At 44.5% G+C, this 23,703-nt stretch overlaps 1 protein-coding gene across 2 annotated transcripts in view; it reads left to right on the top strand.

The window, feature by feature from the left end:
- Alpk2 (alpha kinase 2) overlaps positions 1 to 23,703 on the top strand; it is a 125,234-nt gene that overhangs the window by 15,045 nt on the left and 86,486 nt on the right. For both annotated transcript variants that reach the window (XM_085699796.2, XM_048419066.3), the window contains exons 3-4: positions 594 to 720; positions 4,330 to 4,447. In XM_085699796.2, the coding sequence (XP_085555922.2) occupies positions 612 to 720; positions 4,330 to 4,447 (227 nt within the window). In that variant the 5' untranslated portion in view covers positions 594 to 611. The remainder of the gene's footprint in view (positions 1 to 593; positions 721 to 4,329; positions 4,448 to 23,703) is intronic.

Here is a 23,703-nt window from a genome sequence, read left to right on the forward strand (position 1 = left end):
CAGTCTACATTGGCTTCAGACTTGCTGTGTATCCAAGGATGATCTTGAACTCCTGAACCTCCTGTCTATACCTCCAGAGTTTTGCATTTCTATCCTGGTTATGTGATGTTGGGCGTGGAACCCAGGACTTTGTGCGTGCTGGAAAAGCACTCTCTCAAGTGAGCTATAGTCACAGCCTACATAGCAAGAAGAGAGAGCCAGAGAGAGCTGCAGACTCATGGGCTTACTCTCTCTCAGCTTGGGCTTTCATAGCTTTGGAATAGCCCCAACACTGTTCAATTTGTGATTCTCAGGTAGGGCTACCCAACTCCACCCCAATGGACACTTAACATTGCCATTGAAGAAAATGGAGTGCCGGGCATCTAGCGGATGGAGATAAGGGAGACTGAAAAATGACTAGGGATGTGTAAGGGGGCCCTTAACACACCGTCCCAAAGGTTCTCTCCTCTAGGAAGGCTGCTGAGGACCTTCCATGTGCCTACCGTCTCAACTGCAGTTGGCCAGCAGGGCCACACCACATGGTACCTGGGATGCCAAAGGAGGTCAGAGTGATCACAGAACATATAGTGATGGCAGCCTTGCTTGTGTTTCAGATCACGTGGCATGAAAGGATGACAGACCCAAGCTGCCTCCCGAGGCACACACTGTGTTTTCTATCAACCTTACTTTCCCAGAAGGTTCCGGAGAAGTCTGACATCGTGCTTCGATGCGTGATAGCTGGTAATGACCCCTAGACTAGCCACCACTCCCCCTAGACTTGCTGCTTCTCAGACTAACTACTGCTCATCCTAGCCGAGCTGCTAGTCAACCTAGACTAACTACTCACTGCCCCACCTCTCTGCCTGGTTCATACCCTATACCTCTCTGCAGACCAGGGTTATTGGTCAAAGGCAATGAAAACTACATTTGAGAAAATTACCTTAGAAATTTATTCTGAGTAATCGATTAAGCAACTCAATCCTCTGTGAAGTTTTTCCAAGTGACTTTCTGGATACTCAGTAATTGCCTCACCTCATGCTGTGGTTCTTGGTTAGGCAGCCCCCTCACTGGCTGATTTGCAAACAATCTACTTGTCACTTGCTGTGCCATCCAGGAACAACTTGAATAATTTCATGTCATCAAACTGAGCTCTTCTCACAGTGTCTAGCAATGTCTGTGGGCTGGCTGAATTTGCCTCCCACTGACGCCATCCTCAGGCATGCTGGCAAATAAAGAAGAATTTAAAACCAAAACAAGAGGCGCTCAGAGGAGGTAAAGCCAAAGATGGGAATAATCCCCGGACGGGAGACTAGAGCACTCAGAGCTGATGATTGGGTATTAGTGGCCCAATGGTAAAGGGGTTTCATTAAAGGTAAGGGGGCAGAGAGATGTCGCAGGTGATAAAAACACACGCAGCGTGAGCCTGACAGCCTGAGTTTGTTCCCTGCATCCCAAGAAGGAGAGAACTGACTCACGCAGACTTCCACAAATGTGTTGTGACACTCTCAACACACGTGCATGTGCACATCCATGCCCACAGAGAAAGAGAGAGACAGAGAGAAAGACAGGAACAGAAAGATAGAGACAAAGAAAGAGTTACAGAGAAAGAGACACACACAGAGATCCACAGAGGGAAAGAGATACATATATGTATACATACACGTATACACACACACACAAAGGGGAGAGAGGGAGAGATACACACATGCACATACAGAAATACAGAATAAAAACAGTAATTTGACAGAGAGGTATTTTTTAAATCTATGTAGATGATTCGTTTCTTTCTTAGATTATATTGCTACCCTTGAAAACCCAGGCGCTACACCCTTGGTGCTTCCTTAGGGCAGGCAGAAATCCCTTATCCCCTTAGCTTCTCTTCCGAACTCAGAGGAGAAGGGTGGCCATAGAAATAACTGCCCTGTGCAGAAGTCAAGGTGAAACCTTGCCTTTGGTCTGGAGGCAGGTGTAGCCATCCACACTCAGTCTCTCCAGCTCCACAGCTGGCTTTCTCAGAGCTCTTGGATGATTGCTCAGACAGAAGGAGAGACACACGCTGACCCTGAGTCTTCTGAGAGAACCTCCATAACTCGGTCACTGGTCCTCACACATAGTAGCTAGATCATTTAGAATGGTTCAGGCAGTGACTCATAGGGAGGTTCAAAGCAAGAAGAGGAAGGCCGGGGCTGGAGGAGTATTGCATAGTGGTAGAATGCTTGCCTAGCATGCGTGAGACCCTGGGTCCCATCTTTAGCACTAGAAAACAAAAGGAGAAAGGAGTTTTAGGTGAGTTTTCCAGGAGAAAAGAGAACCTTCCAGAAAGTCTAAGCTACCATTTCCCTATGCACATCTCATTTCTGGCTGATGGTGTAGGCTCAGACACACGCACAGGGAAAAACCCTGGCAGCAATCAGGAAACTGAAGGAGAGCAACCAGCCCTGAACATTCTGAATCAACAGCCCTGGAGGTCAAAATGTTCCAGGGGCCAGATCTCACATACTTTACATTCTTTCTTGGTGTGTGTGTGTGTGTGTGTGTGTGTGTGTGTGTGTGTGTGTAGGTAGGTAGGTAGGTACATTTACACTTGCATGCCATAGCTCACATGGAAGGTCAGAGGACAATCTGTGGGAGTTGGTTCTTTCCTTCTATCATGTGGGCCCCAGGCTTGAAACTCAGATAATCAGGCTTGGTAACAAGTGCCTTTACCCACTAAGCCATCTTGTAGGCCCATATATATAAACTTTGTTCTTTCAGGTTCAGGTTTGAGCACTGTTACGTATAATTTCCAATGCGCTTGGGGTGTAGCTCAGTGGCAGGACCCTTTCCTGGTTATGGTTTCTGTTGCTGTCATAAAACACCATGACCAAAAACAAGCTAGGGAGGAAAGGATTTATTTCACCTTACACCTCTAAGGTCACACTCCATCTCATTGAGGGAACTCAGGGTAGGAACTTCAAGGTGGAAATTGAAGCTAAGACGTTCCATGAAAGGGAGCTGCTTACTGTCTTGCTCTCTATGGCTTGCTCAGCCTGCTTTCTTGTAGCACCCAGGACCACCAGTCCAGGCATAGTGCCACCCACAGTGAGCTGAGACCCCCCACATCAATCATCAATTAGGAAAATGCCCACAGGTTTGCTCACAGGTTAATCTGGTGTAGACATTTTCTGAATTGATGTTCCTTCTTCCAAAATGAGTCTAGCTTGTGTCAAGTTGACATTAAACTAGCCATCACGTTCAATAATTGCAATATTAAGAATTGCACCACACACATAAAAAATTAATTTTCTCAAAGGTAATGTGGGGATCTCAAGAGATGGCTTAGAAGCTAAAAATGTGCACTGCTCTTGGAGAGGACTGAAGCTTGCTTTTCAGCATCCACACTGGGTGGCTCACAACTGTAACACCAACTCCAGTGGAATCCTTCTGCCCTCCTTGGGCACTGACACTCATGTGCACACGTTCATGCACAGATACACACATATAGCTAATAATAAAAACAGATCTTTGAAAGACATGAAAGCAAAGTGATCTCTGTGTACAATAAATGATCAAAGGTTTTGTTAACTCTTTAGTATCTATAAGAACTAGAGAATATGAAGCCTGAAAAACTGAATATTTATAGGCATTCAAAAATGTCAGGAGCACATACATGAGCTTAGTATAATACTATTTACTATCCTGTGGGGCAGCAAAACCTTTCAGTGTTATCTTTCTATTAGACCGATATTATTTGTATCTCTGTTGGGTAAAACTTACAAGATGACAAATGAGGTCACCAAATCTAAAAATTTTAATCAGTCCTATTGCTGAGTTACTTTGGCCCCATGTGACATGGAAAATCAAATACCATCTATATCTTTGTCTCTTGAATTTTTTTTAAAAAATTGACCTCTACTGTTCATATATTTAAATTTTAATTCTATCTATCTATCTCTATGTATCTATGTATGTATGTATGTATGTATCTATCTATCTATCATCTATCATCTATCTATCTATTTTGTGGAATGGGGTACATACATGCATACCACAGAATGCATTTGGAGTTCAGAGGTCAGAGGCCAGCTTATGGGAGTCAGCTTTCTCCTTCCACCATGTGGGATCCAGGAAGCAGACTCGGCCATCAGACTTTAGTGGCCAGAGCCTTTATCTGCAGAGTCATCTCCCTGATCATCGACCATAGTTTTGGAGACTAATTTTATTTTGAATAATTAAAAAATATTTTCTTATGATTAGAGACAGTGGTTTTATTCTGCATCTCATTAACATATCCCATTGTGCTCTTGCCTAGGCCTTCTTAATTCCCATTTATAGCTTTACAACCTAAATATTATTATTTTTTCCCCTCAGGTCAGCCCAAGCCAGAGGTGACTTGGTACAAGAATGGTGAAGCCATCGAGAAGGGAAGCAGTATTTCCAGCTATGAGTTCTTTGAGAACCAGTACATTCATTTGCTCCATCTCTCATGGTAAGCAGTGTGGCTTCTGTGAACTGTTCACTAACTGTCTGTCTTCCATGCTGTGCTGGCTTCTATGAGATCAGGCTGAAAGACTTCCTTCTGAGGTCCTGCTCTTAGATGTTACTGGTGGGCAACAGTCAAAGCATCCAGCAGGGACTAAAGTGGTCCCTCTATATGATTGGATTATCTGAAGATTTGATCATCCATGGGTTGAAAATACTTTTAAAAAATTCTCACTGGGGTGAGTGACAGTTGTATGGTTTGGTCTGTTTGTGGGACCCCTGGCAGCGGGCCTAGGCTTTATCCCTGGTGTATGAACTGGCATTTTGGAGCCCATTTCCTATGGTGGGACACCTTGCTCAGCCTTGATGCAGTGGGGAAAGACTTGGTTCTACCTCAACTCGATATGTTAGGCTTAGTTGACACCCATGGGAGGCCTTACCCTCTCTGAGGACAGGATGGGGGATGGGGGAAGGCGATGGCAGCAGGAGGAAGGGAGGGAGGGGGACTGTGATTGGTATGTAAAAACAATAAAGAGAGAGAGAGAAATCTCATTGGGACTGGACATACTTATCTTCTTCATTTGCTAGATCCGTGATTATTAACCCTTTGGGGCTGAACAACCCTTTCACAGGGGTTGCCTAAGACTATTGGAAAACATAGATATTTACATTGTGATTCATTACAGTAACAAAATTATAGTTATGAAGTAGCAGTGAAAATAATTTTATTATTAAGGGTCATTACAACATGAGGAACTGCTTTAAAAGGTCAAAGCATTAGGAAGGTCGAGAACCACTGACCTAGACAAGATAGTACACTAGTAATTTATGTATAATTTACATAGTATTAGGCATTAGAATTAACATAGGGGTGATTTATACAAATACTATGTCATGTTATATAGGAAGAGACTTGAGCATTGTCAGGGTTGGCTGTCCTGGAACAGAGATCTCCCTAGGATACTAAAGGGTAACTATATTCATTGAGCTCAGTAACTTTTTAACCTTCTCTAGTTTGCCATTGATAAAGTTAAATTTTATCTAGAATTATTTCCCTTTATTAGATGAGTTTTTCATCTACTCTTGTTCTCTCTGGGAAGTTAAGAAAGTGTGATAAGATTTCAGCACTGTTATCCAACCTTCCATATTGGATACAGGAGATAGATGTGATTGACCAGAACCTACAGCAAGTGGGTAAAGGGACTGAAGATAGAAACCAACTTTCAGACTTTGTTTTTAGGAGGTAGAGGCAGGAGGGTAAGGAGTTCAAGGTAAGCCTGAGATGTGTGAGATCCTGCCCCCCCCCACCCCCCACCCGGTCAAGAACAAATAAGTAGCCACCGTTCAGTACAGTAGTTTCTAGGTCTTTTTGTTTCCCTGGGAGATATTTGATTTCATGCAATGTGGAGGCCAGAGATGTAGAGAAGACATAACTGTTCTTTAAGAACTGTTAGGGAGTCTGTGCCCTTGGTCCCTATGTTAGCTATCTTTCTCGTTGGTGTGATGCCCATCAGAAGACATTTAAGAAGGAGGGATTTATTTGGAATGCAGTTTGAGGGGACACATTCTGTCATGGCAGGGAAGGCACGGAGAATCAAGAGGTCTACTAGTCACATCGTGTCTGCAGTTGAGAGTGGATGGGAAGAGGGGCTGGGTGGTGAAACCTCAGTGCCTGTGTCCGGTGACCCACTTCTTCCAGTGAGGCACCATCTACCTCTTCAAGGTTCTGTAACCTTCCCAAACAGCATCACCAAATGGGGACAAAGTTTTCCAGCACACGAACCTATGGGAGACATTTCATGCTCTTATGTTAGTATCCCCCAATGCTACTGAATGCCCTTAAGCAGCTCTAGGGAGACTGGCAGCACTGTGGAGCACGGGGGTGACTGGTGGGCACGAATGTGTGCCATAGGCCAGGGCCTGAGAAGAGGAAAGCAGGACTTGAGTTTCATTTCCATGGTTTTCATTTTCTTGCTCTGTGTCCTTGGTCAATTGCTTAGCCTCTCACTTTCTCTGTCTGCAAAAGGAAAGTCTGACAAGAGAACGGAATACTTCCGAGTTTGTAAATTTTCATATAACAGGCGTAGATAGCTACTAACTTGCTTTCTGGTTTTGGATGTTTTTATTTTGTCTATTTATTTTGTATGCTCACGTGCCATGATGCACAAGCAGAAGTCAAGAACAGCCCCCAGGAGTCAGTTCTCTTTAACAGGTGGGCCCCAGAGACTGAACTCGGGTCTGCAGGCTTGGTGGCAGGCATGTTTCCCAGCAGAGCCGTCTCCCAGGCACCTCCATGAGCTTTCCCATCACGCATGTGCCTTCTTGTTGAAAGTAAGCGCAAAGCTCGTCTCACCGTGGTGAACTCTTGTGACTTAGCAGTCTATCGAGGCTGGCATCAAACTAAAGCACATTCATCAGACGATGCAGCAGGCTTTGCACCAGACGCTGAAGATGGAGGTGAATAACAAACACTGTCTACATTCCTCACAAACCACTCACTTCAGCACAGAAGACAGGCAGTAAACAAATGGAGCCATTCTCCTCTCACCAGGTCAGATCTAGCAGGCAGCTAAATTGATTTTATTGAGCTCTACATTTTTCTCTGCTCTCCTCCCTTTCTCTCCCCTCCTCTTCAACCCTCTCCCATGGTCCCCATGCTCCCAATTTACTCAGGAGATCTTGTCTTTTACTACTTCCTATGTAGATTAGACCCATGTATGTATCTCTTAGTGTCCTCATTGTTGTCTAGGTTCTCTGGGATTGGGATTTGTAGGCTAGTTTTCTTTGCCTTGTTTTTAAAAACCACTTATGAGTGAGAATATATTGTAATTGTCTTTCTGGGTCTGGGATATCTCACTCAATATGATGTTTTGTAGCTCCATCCAATTGCCTGAAAATTTCAAAGTGTCATTATTTTTTTCTGCTGTGTAGTACTCCACTGTGTAAATGTACCACATTTTCCTTATCCATTCTTTGGTTGAGGGGCATTTAGGTTGTTTCCAAGTTCTGACTATGACAAACAAAGCTGCTATGAACATAGTTGAGCACATGTCCTTGTGGTATGATTGAGCATCCTTCGGATATATAGCCAAAAGTGATATTGCAAAAAAAAAAAGTCATTACTAATGCACAGTAATCTGCTGGATTACCTCATGGGGTATCTGAATTTGGATTTGGGATCATTAAAAGTGATTCCCGAGTCTTCACAAGCACTTGTTTCTCAAGAGCTTTTTGGGGGAGGTTTACAGACCCAATCTCAGTCCTGCTCTGTGGCAGTTTTAGCTACTTTTCTCATGACTGTGACAAAATAATCCACAAAAGCAAGGAGGAGGGACTTGGGTTCATACTCTCAGAGGACACAGTCCACCGTGGAAGGGAAAGCATGATAGAGCATCTTGGTTTGAGGCACTGGGAGCCTATAGCTTATACCAGTTCGCACGTCTTTAGCAGGTTGAGAAAGGACCAGAAGTGGGGCTGGAATATAACCTTCAAAGGCCAACTTCCAGTGACCCACTTTCTGTAGTCCAACCCACAACCTCCTAAAACAATGTCACCGTATGCTCAAACATACAGGTGTGTGTGTGTGTGTGTGTGTGTGTGCATGCGCGCACACTTCTCAGGTTGAAACCATAGCAGGGAACAGACGCTCTGTTTACTGACATTTGGCTTTTTCCTCTTTTCAGTACCTTTTGGGACTCCTTCTCCACTCCCACCCCGGTTCTCCTCAAAGTCTCTTACTGGGGAGACGCATCAGTGCTTACCCAGTACCGGGTCGAGGGTGTTTGTCAGGGATTAGAGACAGCAGAGAGCTAGTAAAGTGTCCAAGAGAGAAACACCAACCCTACCATGAGCTCCTACAAACAGCCTGAAAGCATTTTTTTTTCTTTAGAGATATAGGAATTGGGAGGGGAGGAGGCGAACACTACTGAATGTTTTCTAATGCATAATGAAAGCAAACAGCGCCAATGTGTGTGTACAAATGGGAAACTGTGTGACCTCTGCTCAAGATCAGCACCTTGAGAGACTGATCCTGTTCTAGTTAGCGTTATCATTGCTGTGATGAAGCAGCATGACCAGAAGCAGTTTGGCGAGGAAAGGGCCTATTTGGCTTATGCCTCCACATCATTGCTCATCACTGAAGGAAGTCAGGACATGAAATCAAACAGGGCAGGAACCTGGAGGCTGGAACTGAGGCAGAGGCCATGGAGGGGTGTTGCTTACTGGCTTGCTCCTCCTGGCTTGTTCCTCTTGCTTTTTTTACAGAACCCAGAACCACTAGTCCAGGGTGGCCTCACCCATAAAGGGCTAGGCCCTCCCCCATCAATCACTAATTAAGGAAATGTGCTACAGGTTGCCCTCAGCCTGGATTACGGAGGCTCCCAGCTCTCTGATGACCCTAGTTTGTGTAAAATAGACATAAAACCAGTCATAAAAAAACCAACATAAAAGCATATCTCTCTTGGCCATAAAAATATTTTTATTGTTGCTGATTTTTTTTAAAAGTTTTTAGACAGGGTCTCACTATGTAGGCCTGGAACTTACTATGTAGACCAGGCTGACAAGAGTCAGTTTTTTGAAGGTCATGGTCACATCCTATTGTGGAGAGAGAGAGAGAGAGAGAGAGAGAGAGAGAGAGAGAGAGAGAGAGAGAGAGAATATGCAGATTGAAGTCAGATGACACTAGAAGCAGCCCTTCTGGAGTGCTCAGCAGCTCTGTTCTGGTGTTGGCTGGGCTGGAGCAAGCCTGAAGGTTGAAAGAGAATGTTCACATAGACGCCTTAAGAAAATGTGCCCACGGAATGTCCAGGTGAATATTATCCCCACAAATCTATATACACTTAGAACCTCGGACTATAACCTTGTTTGGAAATAATGTCTTTGCAGTTGTAATTACGCGTCTATGAGGTTAGACTAAGTCCTAAACTGATGACAGGCGTCCATAGAGAAAGGGAACAGCCAGAGGAGGTGGATGCCCAGAAAGAGGGTGAAGTAGCTATGAGCTAAGAGTTGCCAAAGACTGCCAGCAAGGCAAAAGCAAAGAAAGATTCTTTCTGAGAGCCTTCAGGGGGAGCCTGACTTGGATGGCTCTTTGACTTTGGATTTTTAGTCTCTGGATGCTTGAAAGAATACATTTCTATGGTTTATGTCACCTGGTTTGTGGAGATTTGTTACAGCAGCCCCAGGAAACCCATACATAGTGTGTTTTCACAGCCAAACAAGAGGAATGCTGCCTCTGGTCTATCTGCACACAGGACAGCAGCATAGTATGACAGAGAACTGGCTCCCAGCACATACCCTGAGTTTGTCACCTGGGAGTCATCTGCAGGTCAAAGTCAAAGAATATTTTCTGATTGTACCCTAAAATGGACATTGTATCATCTTCCTGTCTCTATAAATATATCAGAGACAATCAAGAGGGAAAGTTTTAGTTCACGGCTTTGGAGGTTCTGGCCCACGACTGATGATGGCTGCTTTGCTCTGAGGCCTGGAGAGAGGCAGCTCATTCTGATGGAGCAGCTGGAACCAGAGGAAAACCCTCCACTTCATGGCCGAGGAGCCCAAAGGAGTGAGGAATCACCTGGAACCCTACAATACACTTCAAGAGCATGCCCCAATACCCAAAGGCCTCCCCTACTACCTCCCATTTATTTCTTTATGTTCATTCACGATGTTTGAGCCAATGTGAGCACTGGTTGGTCTGAAAGGTTTAAAATACGTTTACCCATGGTAACTGATATCACTCCATGTCTCCTCTGTTCTGCCTCTCATCCCAGAGGCAGGAACTAACTTTCTTTCAGGACAGGAAACAAAGCTACAAGCCTTTGGTGCCCACTTCAACACCAAAACCACCACATTATTGTGGTCAAAGAAAATCACATGGACAGCTCAGGTTGAAGAAATAGGAACATAAACAACTCTTTGAAGGACAGAGTGGTACCTGTGTCAGCAAGGTGTACATACTCAGATTGGAATTAATGGCCAATTTGGGGGGGGCAAAAATCATGTGTATGTATGTATGTATGTACGTATGTGTGTATGTGTGTCATGTGAGGTGCACATGGAGGCCGGAAGAGGGCTCTGACTGTCCTACAGCTGTACTGACAGGCAGCCGCAAGCCACCTGATGTGGGTGTTAGGAATGGAACTCAGGTCCTCTGGAAGAGAAGTCCGTTTTCTTAACCTCTGAGCCAGTTTTCCAGTCCCACCATAGTCAAATTTTATACTCTGTTATATCCTCCATCCATGAACTATCTAGTGGATCTTAAAAAATCTCTGTTTCCATGTAGCCTTGTCTCACTTAAAACCAAACCAAACAAAACCCCATTCCCCATGATTATCTTCTTTTTGTGGAATACTTTTTTATCAATTCTTAATCCACTCATTTATTCAACAAGAAGTAAAAGCCCTTCGTACATTTTAGTCACACATCCAGTAAGGGGTGCTGAGTCTTGTGTGATGTCACATTCTAGTGGAAGAAACAGGCATAAACATAAATGGCTATTTATTAGAAGAAAAAATAAATTATTTATTATATCCCAGACACTAGATTTTATATATGTTATATATAAATATATGTTACATAGTCATATATATGAAACATATATAAATATATGTTACAAATTCATGTTATAGAACATATATTTGTAATATATTATAATATGTAACATATATTTATATATGTTCTATATATTTATATATGTGCTTATACTCATAGCTGCATTTGAAAAGTTGTCTTAGGGGTAAATCTGAGACTTTGGTAATTTTTCAGCCTTATTCTCTCTCTTTCTCTCGCTCTGTAGATATAGGAATACACAAGTGTTTGTACACATGCACGTGTGCGCAGGTGTATGTGAAGGCCCGAGGTTAATACAAGCATCATTCCCCCAATTACTTCTTTACCTTTAGTTTTATAGACAAAGTTCTCACTGAACTTGGAGCTCATTGATTGGTCTAGATTGGCTAGCATCAAGTTCTAGAGAATTCTCCTCTATCTGCCTCCCTAGCACTATGGTTATAGGTGCCCACTTTTTATGTGGGTGCTGAGAATATGAACTCAGATCCCTATGTTTGCACAGCAGGCCCTTTACCAGCTTAGTATCTCCCCAGCCTTTTTGATTATTGCTTGCATTCTGCTGAGCAGACAGACTTCATGAGCCTTGGGACTTGTAACATATTCCTTAGGCTACTTCAGTCTGAGAGTTCAATATCAGAGCTGTGGTTTGAATCTAAGAACTTTGTCCAGTCCCTGAGAAAACCATCGGCCCATTTCCATACATAATCACCCAAGGACTTCTCAACTCTCTTAGGTACCCAAAGCCCTGAATGTCTAACTGTGAATGAGGCTGGGAGGAATTTAAGACTCAGTGACATCTTCCTTTCTCAAGGAAATACCTCAAAATACACACCCAACTAACAGAATTGTCACCATCAACCATTTACAAAAGACGGCATTATTTCCTGCATTAAGAGAAGAATCTGAGGCTAACTTGTCTGTATTGATATTTCAAGCTGTCTCAAAAAAAATTTTTGGAGAGAGGGCTGTAACGCAATCCTAATTAACCTTAACAATGAAAACCTGGAGTCAGATGTTAAGGGTGAAAGCTGACAGATCAGGGAAGCAGAGCAGCTAGCCACCAGAGACTTCTTGCCTCTACAAAAATCTCAGGCCAAATGGGCACAATCCTGTCTCTACAAATCCTCAGACTGAATGCAATTCTCTGTCTCCCCGCTCCTTATATTCCTCTCTGCCCAGCCATATTCCTTCCTGTCTCCACCTCCTTAGTGCTGGAATTAAAGGCATGTGAATCTCAAGTACTGGGATTAAAAGTGTGTGTTACCATTGCCTGGCCTCTATGGCTAACTAGTGACTTAGCTCCACACTCTGATCTTCAGTCCAACTTTATTTGCTAGATCACAAACAAAATACCACCACATTCTTTCTCACTGTGTGGCCCTGGCTGACCTGGAACTCTACGTAGAACAGACTGACCTCAAACTCACAGAAATCCCCCTGCCTCTGTCTCTGCCTTCAGAGTGATAGGATTAAAAGTGTGCACCACACCACCTAAAGGATGCTTCTGCAACTGATTAAAACTGGCATTTTGGAGCTAAGAAAGAAAGCAAGTTTGGAGCAACAGTACTTTTCTTCTCTGTTCTTTTCTTGTTGGAGGTAAAATATTGCTAACGTGTCTGATCAAGACCTCACTGGTTAGAAATAAAGATGACTGAGTCTCATTATGTCTTGGCTAAGTGGCTATGGTTTTCATCCAAGGCTGGAAAGCATTTTGTGAACTCTGCGTTCTGTGTGCTTAAGTAGGTCTAACAAGTCTTAAGGATGACTGGTAGAACTTCCCAGCACCTACAGGCCTCCGTTCCCAGCATGGGGCTTCCCTGACATTCCTCCTGAATGAATTCAGAAGCTGTCCTCATATCCATTTACTCTTGCCATGCCTGGAGTCCGACTTGAATGGGTTCTGAGGGTCTGACGAGAATCTCCCATTTAGCCTCCTGGGTGATAGATCCCTTTGAAGAATTCGCTGTCCATCATCACTTCCCAGTTGTGACTTCAGTAGGCGAATACCTCAGAGAATGATCATAGGTCAGCCCTTAGCACATTTACTCAGCTCTTCCTGGAGACAGATGGTTGGGAGCTCTTCTCATGATTATGCTGATCCTTTAGGACTAACCTTGTGCGTCTTGGCGGTAGGTGACATATTGATTCAAGAGCCCCTTTTCAGACCTTGGCACAACCAGGGAAAGGCTCACTCATCACTAAGAGACATCACTCATGTCTCTTACAAGGTCCTCCCATTGGTGTCGCCTGAGGACTGAGAGTACATCAGGAGTGTTAGGGACATTCTTGGTCCCCCTCTGTCATGAGAGTCACAGCCCAGAGCTTCTGAGGATTGAAAAGATGTAGAGGCAGAAACCACAGCATTCTAGCACTTGAGAGTGTTTGGCCAGCATCCACCAAGACTCTTAGTAAGAGGGCATGGCGTGATTGTGGCAGAGTTGAAACCAAACCAGGACTGTGGGTTGGCAGGACTATGGAGACTGGAACAGGACTGAGGAGAAAGCTATGTGGGCGTGCAGCACCATGGGGACAGAGACAGGATGGAGAACAGGGTCCATTTGTCAGCAAGTGTCTTGGTAATGAGCTACCTCAGACAAGCTTTCTGCCCCTCATGGCTTGCAGTTGATAACATCTCAGCAAAACCTGCAGCCCTTCTCTGTTGCACACCAGGACCTAGAAGCTTCTCCTCGCCTCTTCTGGTTTGTGATAAACCCTCACTCTGTGGTAGAACTGTCACCTTGTGCCTCTATTTAGTTTGGGTTTGGACTTTATCACCTTGACTTCCTGCCTTGCCCTCTCCCTTGTCTCTGGGTTCTACGACACTGGGTCAGTTGTAGAACCTCCTGCCCTGGAACATAAAACCAGGCTCAGCTGGACCTCTGCTTAACAGAAGACCAGAGCTCTGGACCTTTTCAGAACCCTTTCCATAACATACCACACATAAACCTAGAGATAGGGTGTCCTATGAGAGGGATTTGAATGAGGGATGGTCTGACCAATGCTGCTTATTTATTTATTTATTTTTGTTTGGTTGGTTTTTGAGACAGGGTTTCTCTGTGTAGCTTTGGAGTCTGTCCTGGAACTTGCTGTATAGACCAGGCTGGCCCTGAACTCACAGAGATCCGCCAGCCTCTGCCTCCCGCGCGCTTGGATTAAAGGCGTGAGCCACCACTACCCGGCTTGATGGTACTTATTTTTCTCAGCTTGGGCTGCCCAAAAAAATGCTATAGATGGAATGGCTTAGACACACAAATGTGTTTCTTATCATTCTGGAGTTTTGGAATGCAAAGATTAGTGTGTGCTGTAGTCAAGGTCTCAGTATGGCGGAGGGCTAGTAAGGGCGAGCTATGTTTCTGAATTGCAGAATGCCATCTTCTTACTGGGACGAGGTAGAAAGCATGATTCTTCTGTCTATTCTTGCAAGGCCACTAATCCTGTCACAAGGTCCCCACCCTCACGAATTTATTTAAACCAATCATTTCCAAACGCGCCATCTGTAAACACCACTGCACTGGGGATTAAGATCTGAGTGAGGTAACCCAGACCCAGAAAGACAAATATCACATGTACTCACTCATAAGTGGCTTTTAGACATAAAGCAAAGAAAAACCAGTCTACAATTCATAATCCCAAAGAACCTAGACAATAATGAGGACCCTAAGAGAGACATACATGAATCTAATCTACATGGGAAGTAGAAAAAGACAAGGTTTCCTGAGTAAATTTGGAGCATGGGGACCATGGGAAAGGGTAGAAGGAGAGGGGAGAGAAAGGGAGTGGAGGAAAATACATAGTTCAATAAAAATAAATAAAAATTGAAAAGAAAAAAGAATTCAAGAAGCTAGACATCAAAATACTAAATAATCCAATTTTAAAAAAGTAACCTATGTGCTTTCTGTCCCCATAGATGCGTTTATATTTTGTAGAACTTTTTGTAAATGAGATTGTGTGGTTAGTTCTCTCGTATTTGTCTTCCTCCTTGCCCCACCCCCATGCAAGTATCCCAAGCATCATCCCTGCTGTCTGGTGTATGATAAGTTCATCCCTTTTGCTGTGTTTCCACATTTCAGTGTGTGGAGGAACCACAACGTATTATTCTGGTCACATGCTTATGGACATTTGGGCTCTTCCCAGTCATGATGCACAGTTACCTGCAACTTTGCTCATTGTGACTCTCTGCTTCCTGGTGTGGGACCCACATGGGATGGAAGTGCCATGAGAGCTAAGACTTGTCCTATCTGTTCCAGCACCAAATCAGTGTCTATTAGTTGGCAATCAGTAAAGTTTTGTGGTCTGGTTACAGTTGCAGCCAGTGGGTTTTGCTCTGTTTCTCAGAGGCTTGCCCAAAGGGAGGGCAAGAGCTATTCCCCACATAGCTCCCCAAGTCTGGGGATATGATTTGAGTGTGGAGGCCTCCTGGTGGTTGGCTACCAGTATTTTGGAGAAATGGCTGTATTAAGGCATTGTGAAGACTGAATCACTTTCAAAGGTTGCCTGCTGTAGCCACAGAGCACCACTGGGTTAGTCTCTCTTGTCCTTTGAGCAACAAGTAAGAAGCTCCTGGCCATTGTGTGGCTGCCCCTGTCCTTGTCATCCTGCATCTCCTGGGCTGCTGCCCCAGCAGGTGGGTGTTCTTCCTCCAATCAGAGTTGCTGATTATACTTAACCAGTCTCCTGCTAGCTGCCACATGGTCCCCCTGCTTGTCTCTTTGTCTGACAGCTGCTGCTCTGCCCTCATTTACCTAGCGGGTACCTGATGCCAGCAAGGCTGACACATGAGATGCTTGGTCAGGAAGCTGAAACTGGTCACAGCAGGCCCCAAAGCCCTGACAGAGCAGCAGGCAAAGAGAAGCAATTAAATTGGGATTGATTTCCCTCCTGCTCAGAGCAGGTTTGAGCCGGCTTTTTACAATCTTACCGTATTTGTCATCATGGCTGTTATCATTATTATTAGTGGTGCTGGAGATGAAACTCAGGGTCCCACACATTAGCTAAGTCAGCTTAAGCGATGAGAGATTCTCTGTTCAGGTTTCTTCCTTCTTTCTCCCTAGACCCAGCAATTAGTTTTGATATTTATTTACTTAGTTTTAAAGGCGACACTGATTCTGAACAGCTATGGGATTCTTTACACATGACTGTAGCTTGCAGGCTCTAACCTCTGGGAATTCAGCCCAACTTGAGTAGCAAGCCAAGTGACATCTGGTAGTTTTCTGAAAAATCTAATAAGGGGGCTTTCACCTTTCTTGAGCTCACGGTGTCAATGGAGCTGGGAATGACTCTGACTTTGCTGATTGATTTCATCATCAGCATCAGTATCAGCATCCCTAGTTATCATGACAGAAACCCATCACCAATTCTAGACCTAGCCAATCCGAGCCTGAACTTTAACAAGACCTCAGGGGATTCATGAGATCAGTTAAACTTGAGAAGCCCATGAACTGAGGATTGTCCTGCTTTCTTTGATACTGGGAGGCCAAACCACAGTGATGTTCAGCCCCTCCCACTATCCAATTATACTTTTGTTGGTCAAATCCAATTGGTTTGGCCCACTTGTTACACTTTAACCCCCTACCTGTGTATGTGTGTGTGATGTGTGTAAGTCTATGTGTGTATTGCCCATGCTTGTGGGTATTCATGGGTCACCACACACATATGGCGGTCAGAAGACAACCTTTGTGTGTTGTCCTCAACTTTCCACCTAGTTTGAGACAATGCATAGGGCAGGTTCGATAGCCCACGGGCTTCTGGAACTCCCCTCTCTCTCCATCCATCTTCCATCTTCCTTAAGAGTACACTGGGATTTCAGACATTTCTGTCACTGTGTCTAGCTTTTATGTGGGTTCTGGTGATCCAAGCTCAGGTCAGCAGGCTCATGTAGCAAACGTTTTTACCCACTAAGTCATCTCCCCAGCCCACACTTCAGTATGCTTTATAACTCAGTGCAGGCCCAGAGAGATCACAGGACCCATGTGAAGTAACAAAGCTAGTTAAAATCTAAGGTAGACTTGGAACCTAAACACTCTGTTTCCCAGGCCCCCAGGTCCACGATATGGTTCATAAAAGTGCATCTTATCAGTGCTTCCTGCAAAACAAAGTCTACTGACTTGTGGGTAGGAGCACAGCACAGTAGGAATGAATGATAGCAGTGCTTCCTCCAAACATGAGGATTCACTGAATGTCTACAATGTGCCAGGGACCATTCTAGAAACTGGTGACATACCAATGTACACTAGAGTCCCTGGTCTTCTGGGATAAGGATAATATGAAGAGCCAGACATATAACAAGCCAGCAAGAATATGATGCATCAGGTTAAAATAAAAACAGGTAGAAGGAAGGCAGGGCTAGGGAAGGAGGTCTCTCTGGTGGTGTGCCATGAGCAGAGAGGTGGAGGGGGAAAGGGGAGAGTGACGTGGTCATCGTCTGAGGTAAGAGCATTCTCGACAGGGTGAAGCTGGGAGCTGGGAACACCTCAGATCGCTGACCGTCTTAGCCTTATTAGCAGGCACTAGGTCCCAGAGAGAGAGATCTTTTGTTTAAAAAACAAAACAAGGTAGATGGCACCTTGTGGTTGACTTCTGGGTTCCATTTGCATGTGCACACATGTTCACGTGTCTATTCACACATGTGTATATTCACCCGATCATACATATATACATGTGCCAAAAATCATTTTTAAAAGCATTTCTAATGCTCAGCCGACTGTCTGGTGGCTACTGACTCCAGGAGGCTGGTCTTGCTTTAAGCACTTCCTAGCAATTAAGTCCCTGACCTTGTGTCATTTCCCAGTGCCGAAGATTCATTAGTATCCAGAGCTGTTGAGAAGCTTATCTAATGTCACCCAGCACGTGACATATGTGACCCCAGGCACACATGCGGCTGTCCGCTAGCCACAGGTGCACTTGGTGAATAGTAAAAGCAGGCCTGCCCTGCGATTTGCTCACATGGTTCCCGATGTCACTGTGTCTCCTGTGCTGTGCTCCATGCAGCAGCTTGTCTTCTGGGACCGCCACCACAGTGCAATGTTTGGCAGACCCTCCCGCCTGACCCGGTCATCTACTCTCTGGTCCCTCTGCCCAGAATGCCTTCCCTTCTTTCCCATACAACCTAACTTTAATCCTTCCCTACTGGGTTCGAGTTCCCCGTGCCGGCTCTACTCCCTGCAGATCTAGGCCACCTTGACCTCTCCCCTGCTAACCGCAAGAAGCCTCAGCTTGCCTGCTGGAATTTGATGACACTCGGGTTTGCAAATCATGCATGCTCTCGTTTCATTCCTGAAGTAGCAGCTCAGCTCCCCTGCGGGAGCGACTAAATCTTATGCTAATTTTAAAATTTCCTTTATCAAGTCCTGTGACATGTGCTGGGAATGTAGTATTGATTGCATTGGAGAATTGGGTGTTACTGATCAATTAGAGCTGCAGGCCCTATTGCAGAAGAAGAGCCTTCTCTCCCAACCTGTGGTCAGTGGTATTCAACGCAGTGAACATCTTACAGAATTGTCTTCCATTCTGACTTAACTGGATCTTTAATCTGCTTTCCAGCAAACTGGAGCCTGAGGTCTAAACCCCTCAGTGTAGGATAGAAGGCATTCCCCCATCTTGGCTCTACCATTTCTTGGCCGGTGATTGTATCTCTTGGTTCACTGGGGTCAGTTTCAATTTTTCTAGCATAGTTCCCATCTCTGCTTGTCATTTGGGGTGTTAAGAAGACCCCTTTGCACTCCTTAATGTGCCCTGGGAGGCAGCTCAGAGCAGGACCTGTGGTTTTGATCCCTAGAACTCACGTTTTAAAAAAGTTGGAAGTGGTGGCATACATTTGTAATCTTAGTGCTGGGGAGGTGGAGATGTTGGGCCTCTGGAGCTCACTGGCCAGACAGTCTAGCCTAATCAGCAAACTCCTGTCTCAAAAATCAAGGTGGACATCTGAGTACTGAGGCCTAAGGTCAACCTCTGGTGTCCACACATGCACATGCATGCACCCCTGCTTTCGTCCACACACACATTCTCAGGCATACACTCATGCCCCTCCCACACTGATTAAAAGCAAGTGTCCTGATTGGATAGTAAATGGTGGGATTTCCCTACGTGCCTGTCTATCCCTGTCCCTTACTCTAAACAAGGAATGGTTAAATGTTTCTTGTGAACACCGCCTTCTCAGTTCTTCTGTCTGGATCGATCTCTACTCTCCCAGTCCTAGGAAAATGCTATCTTTCCTTTCAAAACTATGTATTTCCTAGGCCTGCTTCAGTAGCTAAGCTACCCAGGAAACCTTCACTCTCTCTATTGCCTGGTCCAGAATCCATGCAGTTGGCATGACTTTTAGTGACTCTTAGTAGGTACTGTCCTTTATTTTAGCTATTTGTGTAGACATTTCATTTCCCTATCAGATGAGAAGGTAGGTTCTATAGCAATTAGCCATTTTTTTGCTATTTTATGGTTAACACACTGTGGTGGCTTAAATGGTAATGTCTTCAATAAGCTCAGATGTTTATAAACTTTGTCCTCAGTTGGTGACACTGTTTGGGTAGGCTTCGGAGGTGTGGTTTTGCTGGAGGAAGTATGTCACTAGGATAGCCTTTGGTGTTTCAAAGCCAAGCGTCATTCCCAGTTTGCTCTCTGCTTCCTGTTTTTAGTTCAAGATGTAAAACCACCATATCTCCTTTCTGCCATCATGGACTTTTCTCCTTCTGGATCAGTAACCCAAACAAACTGCTTCTTCTGTAAGTTGCCTTGGTCATAGTGTTTTATCACAACAATAGAAGAGTAACTAACACACACCCCCACCCATTGTGTATAATAGACATTCCCTATAAGGTTTCATCTGAGTCACTGAAGGCAAGTCATGTCTTCCCTGGGTCTCATATCCAAGATCTGTAAAATATGCCATTTCTGCATCTATGAGGAAAGATGAAACCTCATTTGCAAGCATTCGGTGCAGGATAACAATAGGGATTGAGTCAAACAGGGAACAGAGAGATCACCCAGAGATCAGTATCCTCAGGAAGCCGCCATCTCTTGGGCTGAAGAAACAATGGGAAGAGTAATAACTAGGTTCATCAAAAACATACACAACCTGGAAAGATGCCCAAGGCTAGCTTCTCCCTTCCTCCCACCCTTTAATCCCCTGTCTTTCTTTGGTCAGATACAGCAACAATTCAGCCACCTGGGACGCAGGGAGGTCCAGCTGCAAGAAGTCGACCCTGGTGTCATAGAGCAGAACAGTAGAAAGACAGATGGGACTGAGGGCCAAATGGGCCTGGACACAGCTCCAAGCTTCCTTCTAGCTCTTTAGTTGTATGGTTCAACCCATTGGTTGGTTAGATTACTGAGTGGGTTAGTGAATATATGATCAATGATTTCCTCATTCACTTTGAAATGTTCTTAGCTGGTTATAGACAATGCGACAAGGGAGTTCTATGTGTTTCTGGCACTGTGATTGTATTACTATGACAAACACAGGCATGAAGCTTGGAAAAATCCAAAGCTGTGGGCTGAGGGTGTAGTTCAGTGGGATAGCATGTGCTAAATATGCACAAAGTCCTGGGTTCAATTCCCAGCATAGTAGAAGGAGAAGGAGAAAAGAAGGAGAAGGAGAAAAGAAGGAGAAGGAGAAACAAAGGAGAAGGAGGAGGAGGAGAAGAAAAAACAAGGAAGAGGAAGAGGAGGACAGGAAGGAAGATGGGAGAAAGAAATAACCCAATTTCGTCTCCTTTCTTTAGCTATTTTAAATAACTTAATGAAGATCATTGACAGCCATAGTGAACCAGGTATTAAAATACACACACAGCCTAAGAAAATAGAATGACCTTAACCTGGTTCTGTGACAAGGTAAGGGCACAACTGTCATCATGGAGTTATTTACTGAGTTATGTCCTCTCTTCTCTCCTCATGGCATGCCTAGGCACGGTTCAGGCAAACCAGAGCCTGGCTGCAGGGAGAAGACCCTGCAGACATTTTCTTCCCAGCTCTCCTCCACTGGAAAGCCCAGTATGCCATAAAGTGGAATGACCCTGGCCCAGGGTGGTGGCTAACACTCAGGAAGATCTAGAGGAAGTCTAAGTTTTACCTCTAGCCAGAAGGCACAGTTTAATTTTCAGCAAGGGGTGGGGGGATGCTTGGCATCAGGGAAGTTGCTTCAGAGCAGACACTGAGGAAGAACAGCAGCTATGGCTGGGATAACTCAGTATTCAACCCACATGGGAATCCCTGTCCTGATATTGTGTTTCGGACAGGATTTCATGTGCCCCAGATTGGCCGCCAACTTCATGTGAATCTGAGAATGACCTTGAATTTTTATCCTCTTCCCTCTACCTATCAAGGGCCAGAATTACAGGTGTGTACAGTCTTACATGCTGGCTTCTTTTGAGTCTACTTGACACAAGCTAGAGTCATCAGAGAGGAGGGATCCTCAATTGAGAAAATGCCTCCATAAGACGGGCTCTAGGCAAGCCTGTAGGCTATTTTCTTATCAGTGATCCATGGTGGAGGGTCCATGTTGGTGGTGCCATCCCTGAGCTAGTGGTCTGGGATTCTATAAGAAAACAGGCTGGGCAAGCCATGATGAGCAAGCCTGTAAGCAGCACTCCTTCATGGCCTCTGCATCAATCCCTGCCTTGAGATTCCTGTCTTGTTTGAGTTCCTGTCCCGACTTCCTTCAATGATGAACTCTGATGTGGAAGCATAAGCCAAATAAACCCTCTCCTCCCCAACTTGCTTCTGGCTCATGGTGTTTCATCACAGCAACAGTGACCCCAAGGGATGTCCAGGATTCGCCTCCTCACCACCCTCATCCCATTGGTGGAGGTAGCTTTCTCCTCCCCAAATTCAATCTCACCTTCCCTTGTATTAACCACTGAACCAGAATCTCTGACCATGGGATCCAGGCATAGGTTTGCTTTCTTCTAATAAATCAGGAAAATCAAAGAGATGAAGTCCTCTGCCTAAGAGGCTGCACACATGATGAGATCAGGCAAAGCTATCACCCTGCCAAAACCTTCTGCTCCTAACAGCCATTTACACTGAGAACACTGTGTTGCTGCTCTCCTTAGAGGATAGCTTACGTCATTGTCTCCCCAGTATGTCCTAAGGAACTCTTGTTACTTAAACTCCCTGGAGGAATAGTTAGGATAACAAACCCTTTTATTAAAATATACAAATATTAACCTGAGCATTAATTTAATTCCAACACTTGGAAAGTAGAGGCAGGTGGATCTCTGTGAGTTTGAGGTCCACCTGGTTTACAGAGTGAATTCCAGGACAGCCAGAGGTATATAGTGAGATCCTTATAGTGTTAAAATATTTGTTTTCGTAAATAAATATTGAAGACCAGAGGCAAGGCTAAAGTCGCTAAAGTCACTAGAAGTCAGGTAATGGTGACACGAAAACACACCTATATATCTCTGTGTGTGTGTGTGTAAAATATATGTTTAAATGTAAAAATACATTTTATATACGTATAATTATATATATTTGCCTTCTTCACTGTGCAGATGAATTGGGTGATACCTCTGAGATCAATTAGGGCAGCAGTCCCAAGCATATTAGCTGTAGAGTGGAACGGTCCACTGCCGTATAGCAGTGGTTAAAAACAATGGAGTATTATTTAACATCAACTTCTGTGAACATGTTAAACTTGACCAATTTTATTAGATCCTAACAATTCAGTAAAAACCCTTTTGATAACTATACTAAAAGACAGAATACATATTCACAAAAACCCACTGCTGAACTCCTTGAAGCTATGACTAAGAGCATATGCATTATCATCTACTTTGCAAGCTAAAGTAGCCACTTGTTTCCCAGAATATGATTTTACTTGGGCAAAAAGCAGTGGACAAGGGGCTGGAATGTAGGTGGGCCAGTGTGCAAAACTGTCATGCAGGTGTGAAGATCTGACTACAGATCCCCAGAACCCACGTGAGGCAGGGCAGAGTAACCCGTGTCTAATCCCAGGGTGCCTACAGAAGGATGGGTGGTGGATACAGGCCTTCCCGGAAGCCTGTAGACCAGCTAGCCTATGCCACAGTGATCAGAGAGACACCGTTTCAAACAATGTTCAAGACAAAGATGAACAGCTCAGGTTACCCTCTGACCTCTGCACACCTGTACTACACACAGTCACACGCACAGTTCTACAAAGGGACAAATAATGTTTGGCCGATATTTTCCCAGGAAAAATGGGCTGCAAGGAGAACTAAGCGTCTCTATTGCTGATGATAAAATCCAGATTTCCCAACCTTTCCATTCAACACTCAGCGCCTTTCTGAACTAGAACGTTCCAGTTCCCTCAGATATTCTACTTGCAGCTCTCTTCTCTTCTGGCATCTTCTCGTGTGTGCCTATGTGAGGGCCAATTCTCTACAGCTACTGAAACAGTGTACTGAATCACTCTGGATGCAGAAACAGACCCAAATCTCCAGCTGTGTTCCGTTAAGCCTCATGTTAAAGATATCTAGGAAAGCGTAAAACAATGTCCTTCATAGAATTTTACTTTGTTTTTGGAAGGTATGCTTAGTTTTTTTATAAACATGCTATATATGCTAAGGTATGATAGATTAATTTTGAAATGAATAAAGAAATATTTGAAAAAAATGAAGAAGAAGCTGGGCAGTGGTGGTGCACACCTTTAATCCCAGCACTCGGGAGGCAGAGGCAGGTGGATCTTTGTGAGTTCAAGGCCAGCCTGGTCTACAA

Source organism: Myodes glareolus, chromosome 13 (assembly GCF_982192425.1).
Source record: "Myodes glareolus chromosome 13, mMyoGla1.1, whole genome shotgun sequence".
Classification (NCBI taxonomy): Eukaryota; Metazoa; Chordata; class Mammalia; order Rodentia; family Cricetidae; genus Myodes; species Myodes glareolus.